At 47.4% G+C, this 23,168-nt stretch overlaps 1 protein-coding gene across 3 annotated transcripts in view; it reads left to right on the top strand.

Moving 5' to 3' along the window:
• RXRG (retinoid X receptor gamma) overlaps positions 1-21,186 on the top strand; it is a 165,005-nt gene extending 143,819 nt beyond the window's left edge. For all 3 annotated transcript variants that reach the window (XM_062193758.1, XM_062193757.1, XM_062193759.1), the window contains 7 exons: positions 1,765-1,944; positions 7,801-7,961; positions 8,079-8,208; positions 11,312-11,444; positions 13,300-13,391; positions 14,805-14,910; positions 20,734-21,186. In XM_062193758.1, coding sequence (XP_062049742.1) covers positions 1,765-1,944; positions 7,801-7,961; positions 8,079-8,208; positions 11,312-11,444; positions 13,300-13,391; positions 14,805-14,910; positions 20,734-20,881 — 950 coding nt within the window. In that variant the 3' untranslated portion in view covers positions 20,882-21,186. The remainder of the gene's footprint in view (positions 1-1,764; positions 1,945-7,800; positions 7,962-8,078; positions 8,209-11,311; positions 11,445-13,299; positions 13,392-14,804; positions 14,911-20,733) is intronic.
• Positions 21,187-23,168: the final 1,982 nt, after the last annotated feature.

Raw genomic sequence — 23,168 nt, 5'->3', positions numbered from 1 at the left:
AAGGACTAGAAAAGTACAAAGGAAAATAAAACATCATGAGGAATGTCCCCAAGAAAGTGAAGCCCTTTAATATTTTAGTATATTTCCTTCTACAAAATTCTGGATGTTAAACCGATTTTTATGATCAGAAGCAAATGTGTTGTCACAAATTTATCTTCTTTGGACCTCTTCAGCTTTGCCAAAATAGTTTCTCTCCTGACTTCTTTCCCTTGCTGTCCATCCCTTCTGCCCCCTGTTGCTCTCCTCACCAATTTTGAACACATTCGAAAGTCTGGTTTGATGATTTAAATAAGACAGGGAAGCCTATTTCCTCATCTTCTCATCATCATCAAAGCCACTATGGTTGGGGCTATGCCTGGAGAATTCCAGGTGCCTGGAACTTTGAGGCTACATGGCTGGTGTTGGCTTGCTCTCAAAACGACTTTCAGATCGTGCAGACTTGGCCATGGACATAACAGAAAGCCAGTCACAACCCAATAGAACATTTTCCCTGCTACGGTTATTTTAGTTCAAAGTCTGGGTGGTTTATTCATATGTTGAAAAGCCCTGGGAATGACTGCGTCATACAGTTGACAAATTGGTCCCATGTTTCTCAAAGACAAATATTTTAGGGCTGAGAGCATTCAATTCTTTGTGCCCAAGATAAAAAATCCCGTATTTATCATTACTGTGAGTTGAGAGAGAGTTGAGTCAGCTAATTAGGCACGGACTGACTTTTCATCAAACGGCTATCTCCATCCGCCATTTCATCCTAGGGTGATTTCCTCTGAAATATAAGCTCTGGTGACACAGATGTTTACATCTGCTCAGTCTCAGGGACTTCACATGCATTTTAAGGTCAACCTAACTAAAACAGAAAGTCCTGTCAGGTCTACAGCTAAATGGCATCACAGATAAAAGTATGTTTTCGATGATCTGTTTCCTTATAATTGTCAAGTTCAGCAATTCCAACCAACTGAGCATTGGTGCCTGCCATGTAGTCCAGAGCCGACTTCTACTTAGAGAGAGGATTGTGATTGATTCATGATGCCTGTGTGTGGATGGGCATGGTGGCTCTCCTGGCTCAAATTAGCCATACCTGCCTGGGGCAATGAAAGTGGAATTCTTGGGTCAGGTAATAAGGGCAATGAAATGGGCAACAGATTATTGTGGGTCAAGCAAAACCACCTTCATTAGGAGCTTTATGTCATATTGCAACACAGAGTATCCTATTATGCTATAAGGATCATATACCAATTTATTTCTTCCACAAGCATAGCCCTTACAAATTCTTAAGTCAAGATTCTGCTCATAGATTATGGTAAAGGATAAGAATTTTAAGTAGGCTTCCTACGAATTTGGGCCTCAATTATGAGGAAGCAGTAGTTAGACTGTGGTTCTCTTCCTCCTACATAATACATGCCAAGCATACATATCATTTAATGTATACACATTTGTCTCACACCGAGGTGCACCATTTGTTTAATCAAACCCATAAGTTGCCTTGATAAAATAAATGTAAACATAACCTCGGGCCAGGAATTTCCTAACAATGCCTTCTGGGATTAGTGACCCAGAAGGAAGACAGGAGGAAAGGTGCATTTACTCTTAGTTTGGGTCCTGTGATCCTGCCCACATTCTCTGCTAGCTATTCTCTGCTTTCTGTCCCAGTGCCCAGATGATGTGCCTGTTTCCTTGGAGCAAGGGATAACCGAGGGGTTCTTATGAATGAAAGATGCAGTTAACACAAGAACAGCTGATGGGGTGTTCTTTTCTTGCACCCAGGAAAGCACTATGGAGTGTACAGCTGTGAAGGCTGCAAAGGCTTCTTCAAGAGAACCATAAGGAAAGACCTCATCTACACATGCCGGGATAATAAAGACTGCCTCATTGACAAGCGTCAGCGCAACCGCTGCCAGTACTGTCGCTATCAGAAGTGCCTTGTCATGGGCATGAAGAGGGAAGGTGAGACTCTCCACTCAAGAGAGAGGAGTTTGCATCTGAATAGCTGTAGGAGATAGGTACATAGCGAAGAGCCCCTGTGCCTTAGACTGTGTGCAAGGGAGAAGTTTGAAGTAAGACTTAGGATGACTCAGGGTACCATGACTTTTCTTTTCTTTTTTTTTTTTTTTTTCAGATTTATTTATTTATTTGAAAGTCAGAGTCACACAGAGAGAGGAGAAGCAGAGAGAGAGAGAGGTCTTCCATCCATTGGTTCACTCCCCAAATGGCTGCAATGGCCAGAGCTGGGTTGATCTGAAGCCAGGAGCCAGGAGCTTCTTCTGGGTCTTTCATGCGGGTGTAAGAGGCCCAAGCACTTGGGCCATCTTCCACTGCTTTCCCAGGCCATAGCAGGGAGCTGGATAAGAAGTGGAGCAGCCAGGACTTGAACTGGTGCCCACATGGGATGCCGACACTGCAGACGATGGCTTCACCCGCTGTACACAGTGCCGGCCCCACCATGACTTTTCAAGAGTTGCAATTGAATGTCCCTTTACCCTAGGAGATGTTTCCAGAGTAAAGAGCAAGGAGCATCTTCCTCCATCGTGGTCACCCATCCTCTGCTGGTGGTCCCCACCTTGGAGCCTCTCCCTCCTTTCTTGGTGATAGTCAGGCAACAACTCTCAGAGCTAAGGTTCCAGGGTCCTTGTACTTGGCTCTGTCAGTGGAACATCACACTGACCTTCAAGTTGGAGCCAAATTCTCCCTTGTAAGCCTAGATCTCACTCTGGGGAAAACTTCAGGTTTGATTTCACTCTCTGGACTTTTGTAAGCTTGGTCTGCTATAAATCCTTTGAAATTGGTGTACCGCATGGTCTTTTAGGATTATGGACATCACTAGGTCTGACACATCTAGCCTTCTCATTCAGAGACCATCAGTGTGCCTTCGAGCCATTACAGCTTTTAATTTATAATGTGAGTTAGTTGGGCTATTCCAGTGTCAAGGAAAAAAATCCAAAAGTGCTTTTTGTTCCTTTCACAGATCGAAAAGTCTTTCTGTTAAGTAACATATATAAATTGAAGAGGACAGTTAATTAGCCAGTGAATGCAAGCAGGTACACAGTGTCACTGGTGCATCTTAATGGATCTTAGAGTAGGGAGGTGGTGTCCCCTTGAGGCCAGGGGAACAAGGAGGTTAGTCAGTCCCGGCAGGCTCCCCATTGCCCTGGAGCCTCATTCCTGAGAGGCTGAGTCTGGATGAAAAACCAATGAAGGGAAAGATTCTTAGATCCCCTTCTTAGAGGAAACGCCACCCACACGAGGGCAAAAAGATATCCTTGGCTTTTGACCTGTTGGGAAAGAGGACGCCTTCAGATTCTCCAGGTCAGCCGCACCCACCCCACAGGAGAGGAGACAGGCTCGGAGAGGTGAATGGGTTTTCCAGGGACCCAAAGGTAAGTGGCAAGCAGAGGCATGCTGGGCCGCCTGACTCCCAGGCTGTGCTCGTGAACTGTGCTGTGACACTTAACAGGAATCTCCAAATTGCCCAATCTGAAATCCTCCTCCTCTACCCCCAACCCTTGGCCCATTCGTCACAGCCTTCACCGTGTCAGGAAATGGCCATTCCAGTTTCCAGCTACTCAAACCCAGATCCTTTGACTGCCCCCTGCCTTCACCCGCCACATGCAGTGGGTCAGGAAATCTTGTCTCTTCCTCCCAGGACGCTCAGAATCTTTCCATGCTGCAATACTTTTACTACTAACACAGTAAACCAAATCACTTCTGTATTTTTAAAAAGTCCTAGTTGACACATAACACTGACACCTCTTGTAATAACCTAAGTAGCATCCTAAGAGGTCTCCTTGCTTCTGTCTTTGTCTATAGTCTCTTCTTGGAAGAGCAGCCAAACTGAGGCTTTGAACAAATGGATCAGGTCAAGTAGTTCCTCCTTTGGAGTCCTCCGATGCCTTTCCTTCTCACTCTGAGAAGAGGCAAAGTCTTTGTTATGACTTCAAGGTCATACGTGATTTTGGATGTCCACTGCCTCTTTGCTTCAGCCTTTCTGGCCTCTTTGCTGATGCTCAAGCGCGTTAGGGATGTTCCTGCCATAGGGCCTTTGCATTTGCTGTCTGCCTGTCTAGACTACTTTCTTCAGATCTTTAATTATCACCTTCTAGGTGAAGCCTTGCTGCTTACTCAATCTACTACCCCCAGTTATCACTATCTAACACTGTCTGTCTCCCTGAAGGCAGGAGTTTTGTCTGCTTTATTTTTCCATTGCTCTATCACCAAAGAGTAGTACCCTAAAGCCCTTGAATACATTGCTGGGATTAGTTTAAAAGGAATGCTTAGAATTCAGAAATCTTAGAATTGCAGGAGTTGCTAAAAATCTCTTCCTTGTTCACTCATGGGGTATTGAGTGCTAACTTTGTGCTAATGCCAGGCTTGTTCTAGCAGGGAGGTCAGTGGTCTTATAGATTGGAACGTTTGATGTGAAAAATCTCCCATTGGAGGCTCTCTTCTTTCCATCAGGATTGAATTCAGTGAATGACCACATGAGAGGCATGGCCTCAGGGGTCATGTTCCTCCTTCTAGAACAGATGGGGTAGATTTCAGATTGACTTGGGAGAACAACAGTTTTCTTTAAGCCTATGATATGGAATTAAAGGAAGGCGAATGGCGCCTTCTCCCTCAGAGAAGTCATCATAGTCTAATGCGTCTCTCAGGACTCCAGCTGGTCATCTCCCAGCTTGATCACAGTGGCCAGTGGGTCAAATGGTGAGAAGCCTGGTTCCTCCTTGTAAAAAGGATGTGAAGCAGGGACACGTGGATAGTAGGCCTTCTTTTAAACCTAGCATTGCTTATTAAACCCCACTTGAATAGAAAATCCAACACAGGTTTTGCTCCTCTAAAAATGTGGAGAAACAGGAGGCTTGAAAAGCCGAGTAGTAAAAATTAAAAGGGGAAGGAGCCCTTGGAAGAATTTCCTAAAGGAATCGGTGCCATTTGCCCTGACAATGAAGAGGTGCAGAAGCAAACTGATTCCTGATCTTGTGATGTGAGGGGCCACTCCCGCAAGGCTCCTTCCTGGAGCCTGACTGTTCCCCCGCTGCATCCTGCATTGCTTTATAGAATTGGGGGCTCAGTTCGGACACTTTCTTGAGGAATAAGAATAATGAAATCCTGGAACAGGTAACTGAACACTGAGAGACACTATGGAATTTATTTGTATATACAAAGATGAATGGGGTGGTCTCAGGCTCCCCTGCCCGGACCTGTTGCTGTTTCAGAGTATCTAGTGTTAAAGCCAGCATGGACATTTGCTATTCTCTGGTGGCACACATCCATTTCCTGAAAGAAGAGACAGCAGCTCAGAGAGGCGAGGATGTGCTCCAGCTTGCCCAGCAGGAAAACGGTGGTCTGGTGTAGCACTGTGACCCTCTGGCTCCTAGGCCACTCAGGAATTCTGGGGAAGAGTGGTTCCCTGATCTCTGATCTTACACGTGTGATTTGAAGACTCGAGAAGGGATTATCTCTGAGGCTGTTTGTGGACAGCTTTGGCATCCTGCAGGACTTTGTGACCAAAACAAGCCTAGTGGTCTGAAGACAGTTGAGAGGGGTTTGAGATGGCCTTGGGAGTCAGCCAAACTAAGTCCCCGTACTGGCTCTGTCACTTCCTAGCTGTGTGACCTTAGAGAACTTTCTAGGTTCTCTGTGGCTCGTAGCACCCTAGAGGGTTATTGTGAGGATTAAATGAAATATAATCTGTATAAAGCATTGAGCAATATTCCTGATGTAGAGAAAGAATGCCATACAATTTGACCATTGTAGCACCTATAATTATGCAATTGATCCATGTCGGATGAGTGGCTAACTCCCTACTATAAGGCAGGACTTTGGGACTATTCTGGACCATTTACTGCTTCCTGGGTATGCATTAGCAGAAGCTCCCAGTATCTGCAACATCGAAGATATCGTCCAATAGCAAGCTTGTGATTTCTCATTTGTGATGTGGTACAAAGAGAAAAAAAATGAATAACAAAGGGTAACTCCATTCATGGCAAAAGCTGAGTTAAAATCTAATTCCCTGAAGCCAAGGTTATTTTCTTTGAAGTCTGAAGGTTATTCCCCCTGGATGTTACAAATCTGTAGAAGAAATTGATTGAGAAGCATAAAAGGAACTTAACATAGTTTGCTTCTCCCATCTTTTAAAATTCAGATGAGTAGAAGCCTAACTGTGAACCTAACTTTAAAAAATTCATAAAAGCAGCATTGCATTCTGGCTGATAAATCCAGGTATAAGGAAATGCATATTAGAGTTTTTGCTACATTGTCAGTAAATGAGGACTGACAAGGTGGACAGGAAGTAAAGATGAGAAAGGAAAAGGAAGAGAACAAGGAGAGAGAGGGAGAGGCCAGAGAAGCAGATAGAAAGGGAACCAGAGACAAGCACAGGGGGAGGGGGAAAGAAGTATTTCTATTGAACGTTATCATTCATTTCATTGATTCTCAGTTAAACAAGTGACTGGTTAAACAGTATAATCTCTTCTTTAGGAGTAGGGAAACTGAGCCTTCGCAGGCTAAGTGACACATCCAAGGTCATTGCGCTAGTCTGTGGTAGAGCTAGATTCTGAAAAAAGAGTGCTCTGCCACTAAGGCCTATGGTCCTTGCTTCTCTCTCTTTCTCTCTCTCCCGCCTGGGTTCCTCCTTATTCACACTGCCTGTGTTGATTATCTCTGGGCTGTCTTCCCTTTCCCCTTCCCTCCCACTCTCCTCCCATCTCTCCTGACTGCAGAGTCCTGTTATCTGGGGGTCGTGTGGGGCATCTGTGCCAGGCTCTGGAGCCTGGGCCATCCCACCCTTCTGTGACCTAGAGAAGAGCAATGGTATCATGTGCATGACAAACCCTGGTGCCAGTCCATTCTGCAGCCCAGGTGGCTCTTCCTCCCCTCAAGGAGTAGGAGCTGCTTGTGTGGGTAGCCTGTGGGTCGGAAGGGAGAGCTGAGAGTCCAAGTTGCTGGTGGAGTAGCTGTGGCTGAGTCTCAGTTAGTTGCCTGCTTAGGAGTGTAATTTTCTTGATTCTTGGGATATAAAAAAAATGAGTTCTGATATTGAATTTTGCCTGTTTCTGCTGGGAATAAGGCAGAACGCACAGTGTTCCAGACGATGGACACAAACCCAACAGAGTTAGAGATGAGGACAGGGTTGGGACAGGAGGCTCTCCTCCTGAAGCTCAGGGCCAGAAGATGCCGAGGGCCAGAATGAACTGTGACGGAGACCCTAGGTTCTGGGGAGGCTGAGATAGTTCCTATACCCCTGCCTAGGTACCCTCCCCCAGCCCCGACTCAGCACTGATTGGAAATGTCACATAGGTGACAGCCCTCCACCCCTTCACTTACTGAATCCCCACAGCGGGCTCCCTGGAGATCTTCCCTGACAAGTTAGATCAGCTGATGCTGTGTTCAGGCTGGTGCATGAGGGGCAGACCTAATGGGACGTGAATGCCAAGGTTGATGCACAGGATCTGACAGAGGGAGTTTTAAAGTCACGCGCTGGCTGCTTAACTATTGCCTGCTCGTGGTTTATCCGAGCAGGCACATAAAGAACAATTGTAAGAAATGGTAAAGCTAGCCTTAGAAGACAGGGTAGAACCAGAATGTATTAAAGCTTAAGATGCAAATTTCTTAGTGTGGTTACCGTAAGACGTTGGAAAGGCTAAGGAACCCCTCCTAGCTCTGAACAGTCACAGCCAATGCTTTGCTTTCCTTGTCTCATTTGTCAGCATTCTAACACCCCCATTTTACAGGTGGGGAGACTGAGCTTTAGGTAGGTTGTCCTGGGCTTTCTGGTAACTTCTGCATGTCCCGCTTGCCTGTCAGCTGTGCAAGAAGAAAGGCAGAGGAGCCGGGAGCGAGCTGAGAGCGAGGCGGAATGTGCCAGCAGTGGCCATGAAGACATGCCTGTGGAGAGGATTCTGGAAGCTGAACTCGCTGTTGAACCAAAGACTGAATCCTATGGTGACATGAACATGGAAAATTCGGTGTGTGTTCTTACATCCCCAGCCATCGCCACTTCCTCCTTCATGGGTCTGGATGTGGGGGAGGGGTGTGTTAGGGTCCCCACAACTGTCCCTCACAGTCCTTTGTTCCTTTTTCAGACAAACGACCCTGTCACCAACATATGCCACGCTGCTGATAAGCAGCTCTTCACCCTCGTTGAATGGGCCAAGCGTATTCCCCACTTCTCTGACCTCACCTTAGAGGATCAGGTCATTTTGCTCCGGGCAGGTAAAGCATACCACAGTTCTTTTGCCTAGAGACAATCATCTGGGCCGGCATTTTGTAATTACTCATAGGATCCTTAAACAAGGTACTTCACAGAGCTGCAACCCACCCAAGCTGTGTACAGTGTTGATGGACTAATCCTACCAGGGGCTTTACATTAAAAAAATAATAATAACAATGAGAGAGAAAGAGACAGGGTTGATGGCAATGCCTAACATCTTCTGGTTCACTCCCCAAATGCCTGCAGTGTCTGGGACTTGGACAGGTGACAAGAGGAACTCAGTCTAAGTCCCCATGTGGGTAGCAGAGACTCCTTACTTGAGTCATCGTCTGCTGCCCCCAGGGTCTGCATTGGCAGGAAGCTGGAGTCAGGAGCTGCAGCTCCAGCACTGTGATGTGGGAAGCAGATGTGTTAACCACCAGGTCAAACATCTGTCTCCAGGGCTGTTATTTTTTAATATGAGGAGTTTTCAAAAGATCATGGAAAAGACATACTATGAAAAAACTTTGCATACGTTTCTAAATGTTTTTGTGCCAAAATAATTTATGTTTTAATCCCCTTTATCCACAAACTTTTTTTTAAAGCTTTTATTTAATGAATATAAATTTCCAAAGTACAGCTTATGGATTACAATGGCTTCCCCCCCCCCCAACTTCCCTCCCACCTGCAACCCTCCCCTTTCCCACTCCCTCTCCCCTTCTATTCACATCAAGATTCATTTTCAATTCTCTTTATATACAGAAGATCAGTTTAGTATATATTAAGTTAAGATTTCAACAGTTTGCCCCCACATAGTAACACAAAGTGAAAAATACTGTTTGAGTATTAGTTATAGCATTAAATCACAATGTACAGCACATTAAGGACAGAGATCCTACATGATATTTTTTAAAAATTGATTAATTTTCTATGCAATTTCCAATTTAACACCAGGTTTTTTTTTTTCATTTTCAATTATCTTTATATACGGAAGATTGATTCAGTATATACTAAGTAAGGATTTCATCAGTTTGCACCCACAGAGAAACACAAAGTGTAACAATACTGTTTCAGTACTAGTTATAGCATTACTTCATATTGGACAACACATTAAGGACAGATCCCACATGAGACGAAAGTACACAGTGACTCCTGTTGTTGATTTAACAATTTGACACTCTTGTTTATGGCGTCAGTAATCTCTCTAGGCTCTAGTCATGAGTTGCCAAGGCTATGGAAGCCTTTAGGGTTTGTGGACTTCGATCTTATTCCAACAGGGTCATAGTCAAAGTGGAAGTTCTCTCCTCCCTTCAGAGAAAGGAACTTCCTTCTTTGATGGCCCTGTTCTTTCCACTGGGATCTCACTGGCAGAGATCTTTCATTTAGGTGTGTTTTTTTTTTTTTTTTTTTTTTTTTTTTTTTTTTTTTTGCCAGAGTGTCTTGGCTTTCCATGCCTAAAATACCCTCATGGGCTCTTGAGCCAGATCTGAATGCCTTAAGGGCTGATTCTGAGGCCAGAGTGCTATTTAGGACATCTGCTATTCTATGGGTCTGCTGTGTCTCCTGCTTCCCATGTTGGATCGTTCTCTCCCTTTTTGATTCTATCAGTTAGTATTCACAGACACTAGTCTTGTTTGTGTGATCCCTTTGACTCTTAGACCTATCAGTGTGATCAATTGTGAACTGAAATTGATCACTTGGACTAGTGAGATGGCATTGGTACATGCCACCTTGATGGGATTGTATTGAAATCCCCTGGCACGTTTCTAACTCCACCATTTGGGGCAGGTCCGATTGAGCATGTCCCGAATTGTACATCTCCTCCCTCTCTTTTTCCCACTCTTATATTTAACAGGGATCACTTTTCAGTTAAAATTTAAACACCTAAGAATAATTGTGTGTTAATTACAGAGTTCAACCACCAGTACTAGAACAAAAAAATACTAAAATGGATAAAGTATTACATTGTACATCAACAGTCAGAACAAGAGCTGATCAAGTCACTGTTTCTCATAGTGTCCATTTCACTTCAACAGGTTTCCCCTTTGGTGCTCAGTTAGTTGTCACTGATCAGGGAAAACATATGATATTTGTCCCTTTGGGACTGGCTTAATTCACTCAGCATGATGTTTTCCAGATTGCTCCATCTTGTTGCAGATGACCAGATTTCATTGTTTTTGACTGCTGTATAGTATTCTATAGAGTACATGTCCCATAATTTCTTTATCCACAAACTTTTGAACTACCTTGTGTCATCTGTCAACTTTTCAACCTGGGTGGACCTTCGGAAAAGCTTTCATTCCCAGATGAAACATTGTTGGTCAATGCAGAACTGAGACTCTCCACCCATGCAAATTTTAATCCAGCCTTTATAATTCTCATTTAATTTTCCCAAACTGTCCAACCACTTTCATTGACAGTAATCTGAAACAGTGCCTCGTTATTGTAATGAAGTTGGCAAATAAAGACAGTCCCATTTTACAGATCAGATACAAAAGCCGAAGATTTTGGCTCAAGCTTACACTAGATGGAGTCCAAAGTCCCTTCCTACTTTAGGATTCTATGTGCTATATTCTTTCTTGCCTCCTGTTTCTGGGACAGTGTACAGCCCAGTGACATATGCCATGTCTCCTCTTTGTCACTGAGCCAGCAGGACAATCTCATGAAGACTGGCTGAGCTTTGGGAACCAGCACTCTTGTTTGTCCCTGTTAGATAATAAGCAATCCTGGAGTGTCAGCTGACAGCCACATACTGTGCTGGGTGTTACTAGACAATGCTAAAGAATGAAACTAGGTTGTCAGGTCCTGGGGGCAGATACCACAAGGTATATTTGCTTTAACTACCCTGGCAGCTAACATAATGACTATTACCTCCTAAATGTCCAGCCCACGTTTGTTGACTGATTTTTTTTAAGAGGATTCTTGTCTTGAGGCCGTGAGAATGTACAGAGCCTGACCATGGCTTAGCCTTTGTTTCTCCACTAATTAGTTGTGTTGTCTTGAACTAGTTCTTAGCCTCCCTAGAGTTCCAGTTCTGATTTTATTATGACAATGCAGGTATTGGATGATTGTCAGTGAAGAAGAATGTGATTGGCTAACCCTCAAGGCTGCCTCTTCTCCTTGCAGGCTGGAATGAATTGCTGATTGCCTCTTTCTCCCACCGCTCGGTTTCTGTGCAGGATGGCATCCTTCTGGCCACGGGTCTACACGTCCACCGGAGCAGTGCCCACAGTGCTGGGGTCGGCTCCATCTTTGACAGGTGTCTCCCTTCTGCTTCCAGTATCCTGTATGTGTGTGTACATGTGCATATGTGCAACCGTGCAGGTGCAAATGCCTGTAGGAAGTGCTGGGATGTAGGATGAGCAGCCGGAACAGCTGCACTTGAACATGCTGTGCCCACCAAGCACGTGAAAATAGAAACCTGGGGAATGAGAGAGAAATTAACAGAAAGGTTGAGATTACATGGGGGCCGGAGCCTTGGCTCACTTGGTTAATCCTCCACCTGTGGCGCCGGCATCCCATATGGGTGCTGGGTTCTAGTCCTGATTGCTCCTCTTCCAGTCCAGCTCTGCTGTCACCCGGGAGGGCAGTGGAGGATGGCCCAAGTGTTTGGGCTCCTGCACCTGCATGGGAGACCAGGAGAAGCACCTGGCTCCTGGATTTGGATTGGCGCAGTGCTGTCCGTAGTGGCCATTTGGGGAGTGAACCAATGGAAGCAAGACCTCTCTCTCTCTCTCTCTCTCTCTCTCTCTCTCTCTCCCTGTCTATAACTCTGCCTGTCAAATAAAAAAAAAAAAGAAAAAAAAAAAAGAAAGGTTGAGACTATAGCAAGATGGACTAGCATAGTTGCTGGGCAGATATAACAACCGTTATCCCCATGGACTGTTAAAGAGACTGGATGACTGACATGAGCTTGTAAGCTGCAGGGAGGTAGGGGCAGCTGCTTAATGTAGGGGCTGTGGAGGGGAAAACATCCAGGGTCATGTTCAGGAGGCCAGGCCAGCTGGGCTAGGCTGAGTTGATGCTGAACTGTGTGTAATCCAGGGGCAGATAATTAGCAGTTTGGAGACATCTGGGTCAGACAGTGTTGCCCCGACAGACTCTGTGCCTGAATGGAGCTGAAGGAAAATGAAGCCATGAATAAAATGAGTAGCTCAGTGACCTAGGGAGACCTGGAGAAGAGGAGGGTAAAATTTATGTTATAAAGATTTATTTATCTATTTGAAAGGCAGAGTAACACACACACACACACAGAGAGAGAGAGAGAGAGATTTTTCATCCACTGGTTCACTCCCCCAAGTGGTTGCAATGGCTGGAACTGGGCCAATCCGAAGCCAGGAGCCAGGGGTTTCTTCTGGTTCTCCCACATGGGTGCAGGGGCCCATGTACTTGGGCCATCCTCTGCTGCTTTCCCAGGCATATTAGCAGGGAGTTGGATCAGAAGTGGAGCAGGCAGGACTTGAACCAGTGCTCGTATGGAACACTGGCACCACAGGCAGCGGCTTTAGCCACAATGCCACAGTGCTGGCCCTGAGTAAACTGGAAAACGGTCTCTGTCTGATACCTGGGCCCAGGGGCTCCCTTCCACCTTCACCATGTCTGGGCTCCTTGGGTCATGTGCATGTCCATCTGGGATGTCTGTGCTCCATCCCTGTGCTTTTCCATGTGTTTTGTTGTAATGACCAGTGTGGTCTTTGGACTGAGAACCCCTTCATGGTGTGTGTAGATTCCCACTGTTTTACTGCATGCTGCCCTGTGCTGTGTTCCAGACTCACGTGCCCTCATCCTGCTCTGTCTGGTGCATTCCTAGTCCCCAAGTCTCCTGGGATACCTTTCTAGTTCCCTGCTCAGAGTCTGCAGGTTCCTCCTTGGGGCTCCTTTGGACATGGGTTAGGGCAGTCATTTCACCAGGCTTTGTGCTGCCTTTTAGTGGCCCAGTGTCTGTCTCTTCAGTTAGACTAAGCTTAGGATGAGGAGGGACTGCTTTACTCATCACCGTGCCCCTGGGACCTGGTGCGTTATCCGGAAAGTGGGGTGCGTACATAACACTGAATTCATTTTATTGGCCCTTGCCCTTGGTTTTCTCACGACCTGCCCTTGTTTCCTGTGAACAGAGTTCTAACTGAGCTGGTTTCCAAAATGAAAGACATGCAGATGGATAAGTCGGAGCTGGGGTGCCTGCGAGCCATTGTGCTGTTTAACCCAGGTGACTGCTGCTTCATCCAGTGGCTGCAGAGGGTCTAGCTCTCCTCCAAGGCTGATGGCCAGTGCTCACCTCAGCAGAGACTGAGCCATGGATCCAGGAACACAGGAGGGCACAAGGCTCAACCACTCCTGGAGCCATCTTGAGAAGGGGTTTGAATTGGCCTGGGGTGTGCATGTCTGGGTGGGGTGGGTGGAATGGGAGATACACAATAGCAATGGCCTTTGGTGATAGAGAAGAAGTTCATCAGAAGGGGCTAGAGTCTGGATGTGTTTCCAGGTAGAACCAGTGGGGTTTGCTGATGGGTGAAATACAGGATGGGTGAAGAATGAGGGGAGTTGAAGAGAACTCCTAGGGAGTTTTTGTTTTGTTTTCCTGAACAGTTGGGATAATGGAGTTCTTATTTACTGAGCTGGAGACAATTTCAGGTGGAGCAAGTTCTGAGGGTGGGTGTGTAGGAATCAGGATTTGTCCTTGGACATTAACATGGAAGATGGATTACAGGCATCTAAGATTAGCTGTCCCAGAAGCAGCTGCTTGTAGGAGCAGACTTTTAAAAGTTCAAGGAAAAACCAAATTAAAAGATAAATTGGTTTTGGTGCAAAAAAATTTTTAAGCCCCAGACATAGTTTTTTCATCAATTTTCCATGAACTTTTTGAAGTACTCTCATTTGGGTTTGGACTTCATAGGAGAGGCCGGGGCAGAGATACACCTCTGAGAACTGCCAAGTGTAGGCTGTCAGATAAGACCAGGACACTGGCGTGCTTTCAAGATGGAGCAGAAGTCTAGGGGCTGGGGCCGGGGTGTGGTGACATTTGGAGCTCAGGAGAAATGGATGAGCCGGCAGAGGAGCCCAGGAAGGGGCCGTTGGGGCACAAGGGAGAGAACGTTTAAGGGTAACCTGAGGACCCAGGGAAAAGTATTTCTGGAAGGGGGAGGTGACATCTTCATGGGATGCTGCCGTAGGCCTCAAGGATCAGTCTGCAGAGTGAGGTGGCTTTCCCTCCTGGTTTAGGGGGGCAGTTCACGGATGTGAGGTGCATCCTGAATCCATTGTTGCACCCCATCTCAGAGCTCTGTCCACACTTGGCACACAGTAGCCACTCAATACCTGTGTGAAACGGATCTTTCCAGAACAGCCCCAATGAATGGAACTCTCCCCCTTGGAGTCGGGAGTGGCCACATTTGGCAATTCATGGAGTTGAGAACCTTTGCCCCAGGAGTGTCTTGGGCAGGTAGGGCACAGAAGGGAAGGCCAGGGGGCACCAATGTCCAGCTGTGTTTATGGCACAGTTGTCCACATCCAGGTGTCTCCAGGAATGCCAGGGGAGGTGGCCAGAGTGGTGGGGACAGCCTCTGTGGGAATGCATCCAGCCGAGGTGTAGACCAGAAGCTAACTTGGTCACCTTTTTCAGATGCTAAGGGTCTGTCCAACCCCTCTGAGGTGGAGACTCTGCGAGAGAAAGTTTATGCCACGCTGGAGGCCTATACCAAGCAGAAGTATCCGGAACAACCAGGCAGGTGAGAGAGGACAGGAAGAATGGTCCTAACTGTGCTGCCATTCCCGCTCGCCCTTTAGAGGGTATCCATCGGGCCGCCACCCTGCCTAGAGTTACCAAATGTCATTGAATCTTCATGACAAGCTGAAAGCCACTAATGTGTTAGCCCCATGAGGCCAGAGGTCCTATCTATCTTGTTGGCCGTTCACCACCCAGGCATCAGCACCCAAAGCAGTGCGTAACACGTAGTACCCTTCATCTGTGGTTTCACTCCCTGTGGGTTTAGGCACAGAGGTGAGCTGCTGTCGGAATACATGAAACAGAACATTCCAGAAATAAACAATGCATGCGTTTTAAGTAAATTTTATGACTATGTATCATTGGAATTATTCTATTTTATTAGTTACTGTTGTCAATCTCTTCCTGTGCCTAATTTATAAATTGCACTGTCATGAGTGCATGTGTGTAGGAACAAACACTGCATGTAGACTGTCATGTGTACATTTGTGTAGGAACAAACTTTGCATGTAGACTTTGTCATGGGTACATGTGTATATGAACAGTGTATGTGTAGAGGGGTGGCCCCACTCTCCATTTCAGGCATCCCCTGAGGATCTTGGATCTCATCTCCCATGGTAAGGGGGGACTACAGCATTCGTATTTAAATATTGGGTGAAAGAGCAAACGGATGGGTCAATGTGGAGGTCACTCTCTCCAGTTTTTAACAAGGCATAGGAGCTCAGGAAGGGTGAGAGATTGCCCAGGCTCATAAAGCTGGCACGTGGTTGGGGTGAGACATGAGCCCAGGTCTGCCTGGTTCCAAAGAGCCGGGGTCTGAGTTGACTACATTGCTCTCTGGTCTATCCTCGTGGGAGCCCTCATGCGGTAGAATTATAGGCTTTGGTAGGCCAGCAGCTTGGCCCCTGATGGCCTGGAGACCCTCTGTGGCCTCTGCCAAGGTGCTGGGTCTGCCTCTGGTCTCCTTGTTTGGGAAGAAGGATGCGATTCTGGAAGATCTCATGCCATCTGGCAGTGTGGGTGCTCCTGAGTCCCTGGGAAAACATTCCTCCCAAAAGATCCCCCAGCACAGAGCAGTGAGGGTGTCACCCCCTCTGCTAATGCCAGTGCAAATGGGAAAACATGAGGGTGTGTCAAAAGTTCATGGAAATACATGGCGCAAAAACACCTGCATGGATTTAAAAATGTGTTTTTACCAAAACAGACACTGTGTAATTCCATTTTCCATGAGCTTTCGGAAGTACCCTTGCACAAGCCCCATCTCTCACAGAAAACTGGAAATGAAACCAAGAAAGCTGCCTTGATCTCATACAAGCTTCATTCTGGGACTAGTTTTGCATTTCCCTGATCCTCATTAATGAATATTTTCCCTCTGGGAAGCCTCCTTTTCTTTTCTTTTCTTTTCTTTTCTTTTCTTTTCTTTTCTTTTCTTTTCTTTTCTTTTCTTTTCTTTTCTTTTCTTGACAGGCAGAGTTAGTGGGCGAGAGAGAGACAGAGAGAGTTATAGACAGTGAGAGAGAGACAGAGAGAAAGGTCTTCCTTCCGTTGGTTCACTCCCCTAATGGCTGCCACGGCCGGCGCTGTGCCGATCTGAAGCCAGGAGCCAGGTGCTTCTTCCTGGTCTCCCATGCGGGTACAGGGACCCAAACACTCGGGCCATCCTCCACTGCCCTCCCGGGCCACAGCAGAGAGCTGGACTGGAAGAGGAGCAACAGGGACTAGTACCCGGCACCCCAACCAGGACTAGAACCTGGGGTGCCGGTGCCGCAGGTGGAGGATTAGCCAAGAGAGCCACGGCGCTGGCCCCAGAAGTCTCATTTTCATCAAGCTGCTTCTCCTGAGTCATAAGCCATTGTCCACGAGTTGTCCAGAAGGAGGCGAGCTGTGTGTTTTGTAGGGGGGTTTGGCTGGATCTGAATTGGGAGTGCATTTTAGCCCTTTGGTGAGTGAACAGGCAGGCCTAGTGTATCCATCAGATAGATTAAGCTGTGTTATGGGAGCTACCAAGTGTCAGGAGCTTCATGCAGTGGAAGTTTATTTCTCACCCATCAACCCAGCTGGGTGGGCAGTCAGTTCAGAGAGGGGGCTCTCTTCCATGCCAGCACTGAGGGACCCAGGCTCCTTCCTTTCTGAGGCTCTGTGGTGACCTAGCACCACACCATGCATTGTATCCAGAAGGGGAAAGAGCACAGGGGTGGAGGAGAACAGAGGCGAAGCCCAATGGGTGAGACCTAGCTTGAGGGGTCCCTCACCCTCTGGTGAACTCCCATTTGGCTGAAGCTTAGACACAAAGGAGGCTGGGGATGGGGTGTGGCTGGACAGCGAGGAAGAAGGCAAGAATGGATTTTGGTGACCACCCAGCAGTCTCTTCTTCACTGGCCTGAAAGAGCCCTGCCCCAGGGTTCTGGACGTGGCTTGGCCTCTGGTAGCCATGAACTCTGGGTGCGCCTCGCTGAGTGGAAGCCCCGGGTTGGTTGCTTTTTGCGGTGGCGTCCAGCTCCGCATTAGATGTGGGTGTTGAATGCATGGCAGGTACAGGGTGTTAGGAATAGCACACCTTGTGCTCACCTCTTTCCTAGAACTGGGAAAGAAGCAAAAGAAACCCAATTCTGGCTTGTTCCTCATTACAGAAGCAATGTATATTTTAGTAGTACATCACAACGATATTTAAGATATGAAGCAGGTTTAAAAGATGGATTGTAAATACAGTGATATCTTCTTTCTGGTATGCTTATGTACCTATCTATGTGCACATAGGAATATATATTTGCATATAAGAAAGTACAGTTTGGTGTATAATTTTTTTCTGTTGCCATTCTAGGAATTTTTATCTGATTATTGAAAAATGCAAATGATCATTTTTCAATGGTCTTGTGATATTTCACAGTGTGGCTGTATCCTAATGTATTTTAGTCACTGCCTGTGGTGGACACTTAGGTTATTTCTGATATCACTTTAAAATCCTTGGAACTTCTCTCTTGTCCTGGAAGAGGTCTTCCGGTGCCTGGGCTGCCTCTGGGCACCAGGGAGAGAGGCCACAGGTGTTGCAGGGACTAGGGCAGAGCCTGGAAGCTCAGGGAAGTGGCAGAGGCTGGGTCCCCTGCCCCTCGGCAGTGTTCATCGAGTGCAGCCTGGACAGACAGAGGGACTGCCTAGACCAGTTTGCGGGAGGCTCAGCTGGTGCATCAAGGAAGGGGTCACTGGCTTGGTCAGTGCTGTAGGCTGCTCCCCTCTGCTTGCAGAAGTGGGTTGGCAGGGCCAGGTGAAGGAAGCCTTCTCAGTGGTGCAGTGCTGCCTCCCTGTGGACATTGTTCAGAATACACCTCACCGGGGCCAAGTCCTGGGTGATCAGAAGAGGACATGAAGGACAAGAGGCTGTAATTTCACACATGCAGTCTCCCCCGCAGGCAAACCCCCTTGGGTTTCACGGCTGTGAGCATTTATTTATTTGATTTGGGAGACAGAGAGAGAAAGTGAGAGGCATCTACTCTGTGTGGTCCACTTCCCAATGCCCACAGTGGCTGAGGAGGTGCAGGGGTAGTGAAGTCTAAAGCTGGGGACCAGGAACTTCATTCAGGTCTCTCCCACAGCGGCAGGAACCTAACTACTTGAGCCATTGGGCACACATTAGCATGAAGCTGGGATTGAGAGTGGAGCGGGGACTTCAGCCTAGACACTACAGTATGGGATTTGAGTGTCCAACCTGGAATCTTGATGCCAGGCCAACTGCCCACCCCACGGCTGAGAGTATTAACATCCACCATTGCGTTCATGTCTGTTAGCCCTGATCTTCCTAGTGTGATGGCATGTGCAGTGGTGTACAGATTGTAAAACATTGACATTTTCAGAGTAAAAGAAAACAGCATCTTCAGAATTCATCTCAGCTTCCCTCTGCCCTCGTAGAGATGCATTCTCCCTTGCCCAGTTCCGTAAAACTCTGCAAGGTCAGAGCTGTGGTCAGGAGCGTTACCTCCCTCCTCTTCCTCTGAGTCCTGGCTTGGCTGTGTGGTCCGTGGTCCATACAGGGGCCTTCAAGTACATTGTCATTAGAAGCTTTTGGCCAGCTGTCTTGCCATTGGCACAGACCTTTAACCTAGTAAAGCTATTTCTGCTCTTTTTTTACATGGTGCCACTTTTTAAAATCTATAATATGTTCTTGAAAGGCAGAGCAACACACAGAGAGACAGGGAAAGAGATCTTCCATCTGCTGATTCACTCCCCAAATACCTACAGTAGAGCTGGGGCTGAGCCAGGCCAAAGCTGGGAGCCTGGAACTTCCTCCAGCTCTCTCGTGTGTTTGTATGTAGGGGTGTGTGTGTGTGTGTGTCTTATACTGCTACACTTTCTGAAAACATCACACACATAGGAATGTTCACATTTTCAAGGAGCAATGCAGTTCCAATTTGAAAACATCCATGAGATAGTGTCGTAAAGATAGAACTAAAATCAGCAATCTCTGACTTAGGGCTATAGGAACTAATGTGATTTGTGTCCTTGTGCCTTTTATTGGAAGTTGTGAGTACATAACCTAATTTCTAGGAGCACTAATGGCATTAAAAATGAACTTCAGAGGCAGATGTGGTGGCACAGCAGGTTGCCTTGCTGCTTACGATGCTGGCATCCCATATCCGAGTGCCAATTCAAGACCCAGCTGTTCTGCTTCTGACCCAGCTCCCTGCTGATGTGCCTGGGAAGCAGCAGGTGATGGCCGAGCACTTGGGTCCCTGCCACCCACGTGGGAGGCCTGGATGGAGTTCAAGGTTCCTGGCTTTGGCCTGGCCCAGCTGCAGCTCTGCTGTGGGTATCTGGGGAGTGAATCAGTGGATGGAACACCTCTTTCTCTGTGTCTGTCTCTTTCAAGTGAGTGAAAATAAATAAATATATTTTAAGTGAGCTTCATGGGCAGGAAAGGATTGAGAAATGCAGAGGGCCACATAGATGCAGTTTAAAATGACGGGGCAAGGAGCCTAAAATGGAGAGGGATGCATAGACGTGAGACAAACTTTTCCATGTGCTGCTGCCTTTCTGTTTTGTGACCCTCCCAACAAATGTCCTCAGTCATAGAAAAGCGTGTGTTGGGCTGTGCACATGTGTGAGTGGTGAGGTCGCATGTGCACGCACATGTGTGAGGAGCAGGTGGTGTGTGTGAGTCAGGTGAGAGGTGTGTGTGTACACAGGTGTATGAAGCCCACATGGTGTATGTGAGTCAGTGTAGACACACACACACACAGGGTTTGGTTTCCCTGCAGGGAAAAAGTGGGATTTCTCTCTCCCACTTTTCTGAACTCAAAGGTAAGCACGGGCTAAGAAGTTGACCATAACAATTGGGTGATGTTTGGTTACAAACTGGCAACAAAAATTTGGTAATCAAAATGTACTATGGTCACCTCACCTAACGTGACTGGACTATGGGGGGAAAGTATGGCCTCCTGAGAGCAGGGATGCAGCTCTTGCACACAGTAGGTGCTCAGGCATGCTCACCTACCGGGGACAGCGCATGTGACATGCCACGCTCTGTCCTAAGTGCTGCACCAATGCCTTGGGCTTTGGAGAACTGAGAAACACCAGACTCAGCAGTGTGGCCCCTCCTCCCTGCCACCATGCAGGAGGGCAGGGTGGGGACATGGCCGCAGGTCAGGGGATCCAGCTTCCACCCTGAACACAAAGTGGCTCTCTGGCCTGTTAGAGGGTCTCCATCTCCCTTTTCTCCCCCTCTCGGCTGTTTGGTCACAGATTGGCGGAGAAGACCCAAGGGACCACCTCCCACCAGCAGGTGCCCCGTGCAGGCCCCCCCTGGTCGCTAACACCTCTTTGGCTCCACCTGCAGGTTTGCCAAGCTGCTGCTGCGCCTCCCAGCCCTGCGCTCCATTGGCTTGAAGTGCCTGGAGCACCTCTTCTTCTTCAAGCTCATTGGGGACACCCCCATCGACACCTTTCTGATGGAGATGCTGGAGACTCCCCTGCAGATCACCTGAGCCCCACCAGCCACAGCCTGCCCACCCAGTATCACTCCTCCTCCCGGCCTGACCCCCTTCCTGCTCCCCACATGTGATGCTTATAATAAAGAAAACCTTTCTACGCATGAGAATTTTATAGGTGGAGTTTTGTATGGATGTTAAAGGTAACCCTTCTTTGCTGTTTAAGGGGCTGGGGGTGGGGGTCTTTATGGAAGTTCTTGGAAAAGCTCACCAAGCATCTGTACATAGCATTGGTTTAAATTATTTTTTCACTTGTCATGGAAAGCAAACAAAGAAACAATAAATATGATACTGGCACTGTGTGGAGCACAGGGTGTGTTATTGTCTGCAGAGAAGCTATCTCAGATGTGGGAAGGGGGGTGGGTTAGCCAGATTTTTGTTACTTCAATGAGTTACCTGAAACAAGCTACTTAGGAAGAGAAAGGGCCTATGTAGCCCAGTTTTGGAGGTTCAAGATCAAGGTCAGGTGGCGGATGGTGATGACAGGGAACGTGCAGAAGAAGAGTCACAGGATAAGCCAGTAAGGGGGCGGGGAGGGGGCGGGCCCAAACTCAGGATTGCAGGAAGGGCACACCCCCAGTGACCTAAGGACCATCCTACTAGACCTCAGCTCCTAAGGGTCACAAGGTCATCCCACCTCCCAATCATGCAACCCTGGGGACCAAGCCTTTAACACACGAGCCCTTGACAGACACCCAAGCTCATACCAGGCAGGATTGAGGGACACTGGTGGGGTGGCTGGAGTCCTGAGACCATGAGCCTGGAGCTAGCTGCCTGAGTCTAAGCCAGGCTTCCTGACACAGAGTCATCCCAGGAAAGAGACACTTCCCAAGTCAGTGTGCCCTCGCACGTTTGTTCCTCTTCCAGGAATAAGCAGAGACGATCTTGTTCTGGAATTGAGCATGAGGCCCAAAGGTGTCCTTTGCACAAGGGAAGCTTCTCAGGCCCTTGCAGTTGGTGGGAGGTGGGACAGTGCAATGGGTTTTCTATTAACCAGCAACAATGGCCAAAGGCCTACAGCACACCAGGTTTCTTTTGCATAGCCTGTTCTTAAAAGGAAGAGAAAGGGGCCAGTGCTGTGGCATAGCAGGTAAAGCCTCCACCTGCAGGGCTGGCATCTCATACAGGCACTGGTTCGAGTCCCAGCTGCTCCACTTCCAGTCCAGCTCTCTGCTGTGGCCTGAGAAAGCAGTGGAAAATGGCCCAAGTGCTTGGTTTCCTGAACCTGCATGGGAGACCCAGAGGAAGCTCCTGGCTCCTGGCTTTGGATCGGCACAGCTCTGGCCTTGCAGCCATCTGGGGAATGAACCAGCGGGTGGGAGACCTCTTTCTCTCTCACTGCCTCTGTCTCTCTGTAACTCTGACTTTCAAGTAAACAAAATCTTAGAGAGAGAGAGAGAGAGAAACCCTGTTTCAACTTGTAGCCTAGGATCTGTAGGTTTACCTAGTGATCCTGGGCCCTGTTTTTTGCCAGAGAGTGAGCCCATTGAAGGAAGGGACCATGTCTAAGTGACAACACTATTTAATATTTTGTCTTCAGATCCCTGCCATCTGCAAAGGATAGGGCTGGGCAGACATATGGATACATACTATGATTTACACACAGTGTACCCTGGGGTTGTAAGTGCACAACCTGAACAACTGTACAAGGCAGTCCTGTTGACCGGAACCCAACCCAGGTCCTGGCACACACTAAGCACACAGTGATGTGTGTTGTGTAGCCCTCAGAAAACCCCAGGGCTAACATTTCAGTTCAAACCCTTCTATCAGTTATCATACAACTGTGGAGAAACAAATTGCTTGATTCCTGGGGAAAGTTTAAGGGTCTGTTAGTTATTGCCTTGAAGCAATGGAATGATAATATATATTTTTAAAGATTTATTTATTTATTTATTTATTTGAAAGGCAGAGTTAGAGAGACGCCTTCCACCGCCACTTCACTACCCAATTGGTGCAACGGCCAGAGCTGGGCAGATCCAAAGCCAGCAGCCAGGAGCTTCTTCTATGTCCCCCACATGGGTGGCAGAGGCCCCAGTACTTGGGCCATCTTCGGCTGCTTTACCAGGGAGCTGGATCAGGAGTGGAGCAGTCGCTATGCCACAACACCAGCCCCAGAATGAAAATCTTAATTCTGCCAGTTGTTTCCTTTACTTTTGTTTTTCATTTGCATTTTTTGCTGAAATGTAATGAAAACAGTCCAACTAGGGGTAGGTGGGGGGCTCCCTGACGTCTTCCCTTCCCCAGCATAATCCACAGGACCCTCTGAACTGTCTTTTAGGGAAGG

This window comes from Lepus europaeus, chromosome 5 (genome assembly GCF_033115175.1).
Source record: "Lepus europaeus isolate LE1 chromosome 5, mLepTim1.pri, whole genome shotgun sequence".
Lineage (NCBI taxonomy): Eukaryota > Metazoa > Chordata > Mammalia > Lagomorpha > Leporidae > Lepus > Lepus europaeus.
This window is presented reverse-complemented; position numbering and strand designations above follow the sequence as displayed.